We start from the raw sequence: 10634 nt of genomic DNA, 5'->3' as shown, positions 1-10634 counted from the left end.
GTGTTGGTGTCCCTCTGTTCCAGGGTGCCCCTGGTGCCAGGCACTGCCCAGGTGGCACTGGGAGGTGGTTCTGATGTCACTGAGCTCTCAGCCTTTGCCTTCCAGCTCTCTCCTCCTGGGGGGGGGAGAGGAGGAGAGAAGGGAAGCTGAGCAGGGACCCCAATGCCCTTTCCTCCCTCTCTCCCTCCCTCCCTTCCCGTTGCCAGCAGGCTGAGGAGGAGGGGGACCCCAATGCCACCTTCCTGGGCACCTTCACCCCCCAGCTTCTCCCCTTCTTTGTGGGGGGAGGGTAGAAAGGGAGGGAGAGGGCAGAGGGCTGAGTCCCTCTGCTGCCAGCACTGCCAACCCCTCCAGCAGCACCACAGAGCTCTGCACAGCAGGTCCTGGCCCCCCCAGATGGGCATCAAGTGCCAGGCAGGGGCTGGGAGCTTGGCTGGGGTGAAGCCCTGGGGCAGGACCACTTCTCCCTCCCTCTCTGCCTCCCTCCCTCCCCATTGCCAGCAGAGTGAGAGGAGGGACCCCAATATCCCCTCCAAGCCCTTCCCTGGGCACCTTTCCCCCCCCAGCCTCTCCCCAGCCCACTTTGGATCCAGAGGGACCCCAATGCCCCCTCCAAGCCTTTCCCTGGGCACCTTTCCCCCCACCCCCAGCCTCTCCCCAGCCCACTTTGGGTCCAGAGGGTTCCCTTTTGGGTTGGTTTTTGGGTCTTTATTTTGCTCCTCTTCACTGTTCCTGAGGCCAAAGTGCTCTGGGTGCCCCCTTTGGACTGGTCCCACCCCACCCCTCCCCTGCTGCTCCCCTCCATGGTTGGACTCGAGTCGGTTCCTAGCACTAATAAAAGGTTTTCCCCTCCGTGGATCTTGGCTCCTGCAAGCCAAGGAAGTTGCTGCTTCTTGGGGGGGTGAGAGGGAGGGAGGGAGGGAGAGGGCAGAGGGCTGAATCCTACTGCTGCCAGCACTGCCAACCCCCCCAGCAGCACCACAGAGCTCTGCACAGCAGGTCCTGCCCCCCAGATGGGCATCAAGTGCCAGGCAGGGGGTGGGAGCTTGGCTGGGTGAAGCCCTGGGGGAGGACCCCTCCTTCCCTCCTTCCCTCCTTCCCTCCTTCCCTCCTTCCCTCCTTCCCTCCTTCCCTCCTTCCCTCCTTCCCTCCTTCCCTCCTTCCCTCCTTCCCTCCTTCCCTCCTTCCCTCCTTCCCTCCTTCCCTCCTTCCCTCCTTCCCTCCTTCCCTCCTTCCCTCCTTCCCTCCTTCCCTCCTTCCCTCCTTCCCTCCTTCCCTCCTTCCCTCCTTCCCTCCTCCTTGCCAGCAGACTGAGGGGAGGGACCCCAATGCCCCCTCCAAGCTCTTCCCTGAGCACCTTTCCCCAGCTTCTCCCCTTCTTTGTGGGGTGGTAGTGGGAGGGAGGGAGAGGGCTGAGTCCCTCTGCTGCCAGCACTGCCAACCCCCTCAGCAGCACCACAGAGCTCTGCACAGCAGGTCCTGGCCCCCCAGGATGGGCACCGAGTGGCAGGCACGGGGTGGGAGCTTGGCTGGGGTGAAGCCCTGGGGGGAGGAGCAAGAGGCATTGACCATCCGTGTCCCCCCCACCCCCCGTGTCCCCCCCGTGTCCCCGGGGGTCCTGCTGGACACAAGTAGAAATGGGGGGGGGGCTCAGATTGGATGTCAGGAAGAAGCTCTTCCAGGGAGGTGCCCCGGGCCCGGCCGGGTGGCTCTGAGCCCCCCGGGCCGGTGGGAGGTGTCCCTGCCCACGGCAGGGGGGGGGTTGGCAGCGGCTGAGGTCCCTTCCACCCCGCTCCCTGTTCCCCACACCTGGGTGAAGAAGCTGTGCCCCAGGACGTGCTGCAGGCTGGGTCGCGCTGCGGGCTCAGGCTCCAGCATGTGGGCGAGGAGGGCCTGGGCAGGGGCGGAGAGGTGCGGGGCCGGGGGGTACCGCGCCCCCCGGATCTGCCGGTACAGCTCCTGCCTCCCGGCCGCCTCGAACGGGGGGGTGCCGGTCAGTGCCTCGTACCTTGGGGCAGGGGGGGGTCTGGCTGCTCAGAGGGGCCTGGAGCAGCCCTCCCCCCGCCCAGTGCCCTCCTTGCTACCCTCCAGCTCCCTGCTTACGTGGCACAGCCCAGAGCCCAGACATCCGAGGGCACCCCATGGCCCCTGCGGTCCAACACCTCCGGTGCCAAGTAGCAGGGGGTCCCACACAGCACCCTGGGGGGGGGGGGGGGACAAGCAGGGTGGCACCCAGCCTGGCAGCACGCCCCTGACAATCAGGGTGGCACCCAGCCTGGCAGCACCCTGGGGAGGGGGACACAAGCAGGGTGGCACCCAGCCTGGCAGCACCCTCCTGACAATCAGGGTGGCACCCAGCCTGGCAGTACCACCCCTGACAAGCAGGGTACCATGCAGCCTGGCAGCACTCGGGAGCGGGGGGATGACAACCAGCATGGCACCCAGCCTGGCAGCACCCTGGGAGACAAGCAGGGTGGCACCCAGCCTGGCAGCACCCTCCTGACAAGCAGGGTGGCACCCAGCCTGGCAGCACCCCCTCTGACAAGCACCACGCCCCCACTCACCCCCAGCGCCGGGCAGCCGGTGCCAGCCGTTGTGCCAGCCCCAGGTCCCCGATCTTCACCTGCATCTTCTCGGTCACCAAGAAGTTGCCTGCAGAGGGAGATGAGGAAAATGATCCCACGGTGGGGGAAGGGGAGGCTGGGGGAGGGGAGGGGAAGGGGCTTCACCACCCTCCCAAGCCCCCTACCCACCCCCCAGCCCTGCCCCACGCACTCAGCTTGAGGTCCCTGTGGACGAAGCCCTGCCCGTGGAGGTAGCTCAGCCCCGCGATGATCTGCTTCAGGTAGAACCTCACCTCCGGCTCCCGCAGCCTCCCCCGCGCCCGCAGGATGTCAGCCAGGGACTGGGGAGAGGAGCCGGGGGCCAGCCGAGGGTCTCGGTGAAGCCCTGGCGCGGGGAGGGGGTTGCTGGGTTGGGGGATGGGGAGGGGGGGGTGCTGGTTTTGCGCTCACCCCCCGGCTGCAGAGCTCCAGCAGCAGGTAGAAGTGGCTGCGGTCAGCGAAGTGGCCGTGGAGGTGGACGAGGTGGCGGTGGCACAGGTGGCACAGCAGCTCCCGTTCCCGTTCCACCTGCGGCACAGCCCGACAGCGCCCCCCCCCCCCCCCCCCCCCCGAGGACCCTCTGCATCCTAGGACCCTCCCCACCCGCCCCCCCCTCTGGGGGGGATGCCGGGATGGGCACCCACCAGGGGAGATGAGAAGGAGCAAAGGCAGAGAGCTCTGTGAGGTGCCCATGGGCATCACCCCCGACCCCCCCCCCTCCCTGGGGACTTTCTGTGTGCCCCCCCCAGGACTCACCCTCTCCCTGATGCCCACCGCAGCCAGCCGAGCTCTCGGGATGACCTTTGCTGCGTAGACCTTGCCGCTGGGCACCGCTGTCAGCTGGTAGCAGTACCCAAAGGCACCCTGCCAGGAGGAGCCTGCTGGAGAGGGCAGCCTGGCACCCCCGAGGTGGCAGAAGGGGGGGTTCTGGGTGCCCACGGTGCCGTTCCCAGGGGGACAAGGAGCTGAGGGGACACCCAGCTGGCTCCCAGCATCTCCCCACTGCCTCAGTTTCCCCTTGCCCAAGGGGGCACAGGGGTGGCTGCCCCTCAGAGCAGGACACCTCGGGAACCTCGGTGGGGGTCTGATGCTGCTGGGGTGCCCAGCGGGGACGGGGGACGAGGGTGGGGGTGGGCGCAAAGATGAAGCCAGGGTGGGGGGCGCTGAAGGATTTACCTCCCCCAGGAGCCGTCCTCGCTTGTAGAGCTTCCCAGTGCCCACGTCCTGGATGTACCACCCCGGGCGCTCATCCCCTCCGTGCCCGGGCGCCATCCTGCCCGCTCTGCTGTGCCCGGCGGTGCTGGGGGTGGTGCTGGGGGGCACCCCCCCCAGGTGACACCCCGCACCCCGACGGCTTAACCCTTTCCATTCCAGGCCGGAGCCCTGAGGGTGTTGGGTTTGAGTGATTAGTGGAGGGGGAGGGAACGGGGGCGACGACACCCCCCCCAGCACCGCGATCTGTGCCAAGCCCCTGGCACCCCGATACACCTCCCCTCCACCCCCCAACATCAGGGGGTCCCGGATCAGGATGAGACCAAGTGGTGGGGTTCTGTCTGCCCCTTTTCCTTAGGGGCTGGGGTCCTGGGGGGGGGGAGGGGGGGAGGGAGGGTGCCGGATGCTGGGCGGCGCCCAGCATCCGGCACCCTCCCTCCCCCCCTCCCCCCCCCTCCAGGACCCCCCCTCCAAGCCCCTTTGATCGCAGGCGCTCCGGACCCCAAAGGGTTAACGGGCGGCCGGGGAGGGCTGGGCGCACCTTTGGGGCTGGATATTAATAACGCGGCGGGGAGGGACGGGAGGAGTTGTTGTTGGGGGGGGGGGGGGGGGGGGAAGGAAAAAGCCGCGCCCGGTTTTTACCCCCACCCCCCCCCCCCAACGCCACCACCACCCTCCCCCGGAGCTGCGCGGGCGATGCCCTCTCGTCCCGGCCCCCCCCGCCCCGCCACCGGGACACCGAGCCGGGCCCGAGCCGCTGGGACACCCGGGACGAAAGCGCTGCATGGCCTCGGGGAGGGGTCCCGGAGGTCCCGTTCCCCACGGGGGACCCCAGGGTGCGAGGTAAGGTCTTGATTGCTGCTTAATTAACACCCCCCCCCCAACCCCCCCAGCCCCGTTCCTACTGGGAAACTGAGGCACGCGGTGCCCCAACACCCCCCTCCCCCCGCCCCGCCCCGGGCTGGCAGAGGGGTTCAGGGCATCACTCGACCCTTACCGGGCTCCGGACCCCCACCCCACGAAGCTCCGGGGGTGACGGTACCGAGATCGCTGTCCCCCAACACCGCCTGCGCTGCCCGGGGCCGGCGCGGGGGGCGGGGGGGGACCCGGAGGAGCTGAGCGGCGGGAGGAAACCGGCTGGACCGGGGGATTCCCCGACGTGGGGCTGGGACCCCTGCACCCTCCGGCGCTTTCCTGCACCCCTTTGCTTTCCTCCTGCATCCCCCTGCAGTTCCCCCCCCCCCTCCCCGGGCCCAACCGTATCCCCCACCGCGGTCTCTACAACCCCCCCCTTGCACCTCCTTGCACCCTTCCTGCACTCATTAGACCTCCCCGCACCCTCCTTTAGCACACCCCCCCAAATCCCCTTGCACCCCCCTCACCGCACCCCTTCTCTAGCCCCTTGCACCCTCCTTCAGCCCCCCAAATCCCCTTGCACCCCCCCGCGCCCCTTCTCTAGCCCCTTGCACCCCCCTGCAGTCCCTCCAAACCCCTTCACACCCCCCCTGCGCCCCCGGACTGGGTGGGTTGGGGTGCTCCAGGGTGTGGCACTTTGGACCCCGGGGGGGTGGCCCCCGCTGCCCCCCATCCTGCTCACCCCTCGGCGGGATCCTGTTCGTGTCCCGGCCCCCCGTCGCCCCCCCGCCCCCCGGCACAGGTCTGGTCCTGCCCCGGCAGGCAGCGAGCTGAGCCCAGCTCCCCGCCGCGGGCTGGGGGTGAGGTGGTGGCATCGCCGGTGCCCGCTGCTGCCTGGGCACGCGTGCGGGACCCAGCCTTGCCCACTCGCTGGTAGCCACCTGCCTGGCACTGCTGGCTCACCACGTGTGCCCAGCTGGTGCCACTGAGGGGGGCAGGGAACCTCCTGCTGTGTCCTCGCCTTGCCCCTCACCCATCTCACCTCCTTCCCCCTTCCCGGGGGGTCCCTGGGAGGGGTGAGAGGGGGTGGGCACGGTGGCACCATTGGCAGCATGTGGCACATGCCGCTGCCAGCCCCCAGCCTGCTCCCTGGGGACATCGAGCTCAGAGCTCTCTGCTCCCGCAGGTGCTGCTGGCCCTGGTGGCTTCTGCTCCTGGCCTGGCTCAGCCTGGGCTGCGGCGTCGGCATGGCACAGGTGAGGGCTGAGGGGTGCCCGGTGCCACCCTTGGCGGGGCTGGGTGCCCAGTGCCGACTGTCTCTTTCCTCCACCTAGAGCCCAGCCCTGGGGACGTCGGCGCTGGTCCCCGAGCCCCCAGCCCCTGCTCGCTCCCAGGGGCCCTGGGGGCCCTGGGGACCTTGGAGCTCCTGCTCCAGCTCCTGCGGGGACGGCGTGGCCCTGCGCGCCCGGAGGTGCCTGCGGTGAGTGGGGGGCAGGGCAGAATGGTTCCCCCCCGAGGTGTCCCCAGACCCTCTGCAGCACCCAAACCCCCTGTGGCACCCAGATCCCTTGGCACCCTGGCCAAATCCCAGCCTGGTTTGCTGGGATTGGGGAAGACAGGAGGAGCCAAACCCTGGTGGCTCCATCCCGGGGTGCAGCTCTGGCAGGATGTGGCACCCTCTGGGGCACGGTGGTGCCCGCTGGGAGGCATCAGTCCCAGCCCAGCCGTGGCTTGGTGGCTCGGTGGCGTCCTGGAGACAGGGAGAGAGCCTCATGGCGGGGTGACACAGGGAGACCCTGCCCCAGCCCCACCACGCTGCTGCTGTGGCTGCAGGTCTGCTGAGGAGGAGCAGTGCCCTGGGGACCCCCGGCAGTACCGCCTCTGCCAGCTCCAGGTAAGCCTGAGGGCCATGGCATGGCACAGCCAGCCTCAGGCCTGGCCCTGCAGGGCTCCATCCTGCCCACCCCATGGAGCTCCATCCTGCCCACCCCATGGAGCTCCATCCTGCCCATGCCCTGGGGTTCTATCCCTATCCCCTGGAGCTCCACCTCCATCCCACGGAGCTGCCCCCTGCCCCTCCTGCAGGACTGTCCCAGCGGCTCGGTGCCCTTCCGTGCCATGCAGTGCTCCCTCTACGACAACAAACCCGTCCTGGGCACACCAGCCCGGTACCACTGGGTGCCCTTCCACGGAGGTGAGTCCCTGGGTGGCAGGTGGCATCACCAGGCTGACTGGGGGTGGGGTGGGAGGGTCATGGCTGCCACTAGCATCACCTTCTCCTCCCTTTCCCCTCGGCTCCCTCAGCCCCCAACGTCTGCGACCTGAACTGCTTGGCCGCGGGGCACAACTTCTACTACACCTTCGGGCGGGTGCTGGACGGGACCCGCTGCAGCCCGGGCTCCCCTGACCTCTGCGTCGGTGGGCGCTGCCTGGTGGGTGCCCAGTCCCCCAGCCCCTGAGCTCCCCGCTTCCCCTCACCCCCGCCCTGAGGCCGGCTCTCGGTCCCCGCAGAGCGCCGGCTGCGACGGGATCCTGGGCTCGGGCTCCCGGCCCGACGCCTGCGGGCGGTGCGGCGGCGGCCACCGCGAGTGCCACTTCGTGCATCGGCTCTTCCAGGGCGCGGAGCCCCCCTCCGGTGAATGAACCATTGCCCCGGCCCCCTCCATGGGTGAATGCTTTGGCTCTTGGCTCCCCTGTCCTCCCGTGTCCCACCCCTCCGCCCCGCCCTGTGTCCCCAAGGCATTGCCTCCGTTCCCCCTGGCCCCTCCGTCGCCGCTGGGCTGTCGACCCTGATTCCTCCCTGTCCCCAGCACGCAGGGACAGGGGCAGTGGGCTCGGAGGAGACTCCTCGCTGGGGTTGTTTTGTTTCCTTGCAGAGGGCATCGCTCCTCTGGGGGTCGGGTTGGGAGGGGGAGGCATGTCTGGGGCATATCTGTGGTCCCCGGGGTCCCCAGGGGTGTTTGGGGGGCCCTGGGTGGCACCCGAGGTCTGTGTGTGTCCTTACCCAGTGTCCATGGGGTCCCAAGGCAGGCTGCAGGGACAGGGATGCCAGTGAGGGTGAACAGTCCCAGATGGCACTTCAGGACCACCCCCACACCAGGGGGGCAGCACAGGGCTGCCCCATACCTAGAGCTGCTTGGTCCCCTCCCACCCCATCTCTCCTGCCCCCCAGGCTGAGCCCAAGCTCTGCCCTGACTCTGCCCCACCTCTGCCAGGTTATTTTGGGTACATGAACGTGACCAAGATCCCGGCCGGGGCCACCCACATCAAGGTGACAGACAAGAGCCGCAACTACCTCGGTAGGATTTGTCCTGTCTGGGTCCCACTCGATCCCAGTCAGCCCCGGATGGTGCCACCCATGGGTGCGGGCAGGGCAGGGCCGGGCCGGGCAGGGAAGGGCAGGGAGCGGCTATGCCGTGCCGTGCCGTGCCGTGCCGTGCCGTGCCGTGCCGTGCCGAGCCGTGCCGAGCCGGTCGCCTCCTCAGACGCCGTTTCGAGCACCGTGGGGTCAATGAACTCGGCGGCGCTGGGGGGGCAGTTTTCCAGAGGTCACAGCTGTGGATGTTGGGAAGAGCTGAGCTGGAGCGGGGCCATCCGCCCCCCCAGCCCAGGACCCCCAGGCCCTCGCCCTGTCCCCTTCCCAATGCATTCAGGCTCCTGTTCCCCACCGGGACCACGACCTGGGGGCTTTGTTCGGGGGCGGCTGCACACCAGGGTTTGGCTCCAGCTTGGGACCAAATCCAAGATCTTCCAAGGAAGCAGCTTTCTCCCGAGCCCTGACCGCAGCTCTCCCAGCCCACGCTGCCCTCCCCGCTCCGGGAGAGGCCTCCGGTGGGGACCCAGGCGTCAGGGCTGCCCCCAAGCCTCCAGCCCAGCCCAGTGCGGGGGTCCTGGGGGCTGTGTGGTGCTCGGTCCCCGGACGTGCTCCCTCCCGCAGCCCTGATGAGGAGCGATGGGCGCTACGTGCTCAACGGAGGCTGGTCCATAGCCTGGCCGGGGCCGTACGAGGTGGCTGGCACCCAGCTGCTTTACACCCGCACCCCCGACGGCACCGAGACCCTGGAGGTGCCCGGACCCACCGATGAGGATCTGCACGTGATGGTGAGGGTGGCGTGGGGCTGGGGGGCACTGCCCCCTCGGTCCCCATCGCTCCCCCTTAGCTCTGCCCCTGCCTGCGCAGGTTCTGCTGCAGGAACCCAACCCCGGCATCGAGTACCAGTTCTGGCTGCCCCACGGGCACACCCAGCTCGGCCGTGCCAACTCCAGCCCCCTGCGGCAGCCCCAGCCCCGGGGGGCTGGCAGCCCCCCACCCCCGCAGCCCCCGGTGACCCCAGCCCCGCTGCCACCACGTCAGTCCGGGGGCTTCGCCACGGAGCCGCCGCCGAGAAGCCCTCCCGGCCAGGATGAGACCAGGGCTGCCACAGGTGTCTGCTCCCCACCTGAGGGGTCCCCACATCCCCCCCACTCCCCTCCTGCTGTGGGGAGGGTCCCGAAGAGCCCCAGGGGTTCCCCATGGGATAGGGACTCTAAAAAAGCCCCCCCTGGCTTAACCTTCCCCAGGCCCCCCAGGCACCCAGCATGTTCCCTCACTCCTTATGGGGTAGAGACCCCCAATGCCCCCTCCCGCAGCTGCAGGAGGGGGGGTGGGGGTGCTGCGTGCCCTCTCGCCCCCCATCCCCCCCGCTAAACTGCCGCTTTGCCCTCGCAGGGCGATGCGGGAGGTGCCGCCCGGCCAAGGGACGCTCCCAGCGCGTTTGGCACTTCTGCCACAGCGATTTCGGTGGGTGCCAGGGCTGGGAAGGCGCTTGGAGGGATGCCAGGGGGATGGTGCCCAGCTCCGGGTGCCTCCCATCTCCGCCTCGCACAGTCTTCCAGGGCCGGATCCTGGCGCGGCGCTCGGTGGGGCGGGAGACGCGTTACGAGGTGGAGGTGAAGAGCCGGTACCGGCAGCGCTTCCCGCTGGTCTCCCGGGAATACCTGTGGGTGCCCAACGCCTGCGGCTGCCCCCCGCTGCGGGAGGGGGGCGAGTACCTGCTGATGGCCTGGCGGCACGTCAACCACGAGCAGACCCTCAACCGCATCCTGCTGCCGACCGAGGGCTACGCCCGGCCCTGGACTCCCCGTGAGGAGCGGCTGGTGCGGGGAGCAGCCCGCAGCTGCCCCCAGCCCCCCTGAGCATCCTCCTCCTCCTCCCCTGGCCTCCCTCGCCTGGAGGACTCTCCCCTCCCCCCCCAAGAAAGGGAGAATTTAAAGGGCTGGAAATGCTTCAGCCACGCACTGAGGATTTTGTCCCCCCCCCCCCCGCCGCATCCTGCCCCGCGTTGGGCATCTCGCCGTCCTTGGGGGGCACTTGGGGGGTAGGGGGGGGGGTTTGGGGGGCACTTGGGGGGGAAAGATGTTAATTTATTTTTGCTGCAGAAAATAAAGCTGTGTATCATCAAACCCCCCCCTCCCCTGTGCCCCTTCCCAGCTGGAACCCAACCCAGGGGGTCCCGCCCCCTCCCCACCCCAGCGACCCCCAAGCTAGGCGGGGGTGGGGGTCCCCCCTTTCGTGTCCCCTTGCTGAGCCCTCAGAGCAAAGCAGCTACCCAGCAGCCTGTCCCTGTGCCCAGCATGGATGCTGGCCAGGTTCTGCCTTTCCGGGTCAGGGACCTGGCCCTTATCTCCCTTCCGGCGGAGGCCAGCAGGTCCCTGGCTGTGCCAGAGCCCCCTCGCCTGTAACCCAACCTGCTGCTGGTGGGTGCCACCCTGGGGCCCACGCAGGGACAGGAATGTGCCCGGGGGGGAGGTGGGGTGTGGGTGTGTGTCCCCGTGGGGTATGGGGCACCCCAAAGGTGCATCACCCACTCTGGGCTCCTGGAGTGGGTTTGGAGCTGGTGCCAGGGAAGGGCTGAGCTCTGCCCAACTCGTGCCACTGATAACTGTTTCCAAACCGGGGTGGGGGTGCCCCGAGTGGCAGTGGCC

At 69.1% G+C, this 10634-nt stretch overlaps 1 protein-coding gene across 1 annotated transcript; it reads left to right on the top strand.

Annotated features, from left to right (window-relative positions):
* The first annotated feature begins 4511 nt into the window (after positions 1-4511).
* Positions 4512-9859, top strand: ADAMTSL5 (ADAMTS like 5). Its single transcript, XM_054175452.1, has 11 exons — positions 4512-4658; positions 6005-6150; positions 6504-6564; positions 6756-6864; positions 6975-7102; positions 7182-7305; positions 7886-7969; positions 8608-8771; positions 8851-9094; positions 9379-9450; positions 9538-9859. Exons 1-11 carry the CDS (start codon positions 4512-4514, stop codon positions 9843-9845), a joined length of 1587 nt encoding a protein of 528 aa, XP_054031427.1. The 3' UTR covers positions 9846-9859.
* Positions 9860-10634: the final 775 nt, after the last annotated feature.

Source organism: Dryobates pubescens, chromosome 31 (genome assembly GCF_014839835.1).
Source record: "Dryobates pubescens isolate bDryPub1 chromosome 31, bDryPub1.pri, whole genome shotgun sequence".
NCBI classification, from domain to species: domain Eukaryota; kingdom Metazoa; phylum Chordata; class Aves; order Piciformes; family Picidae; genus Dryobates; species Dryobates pubescens.
This window is presented reverse-complemented; position numbering and strand designations above follow the sequence as displayed.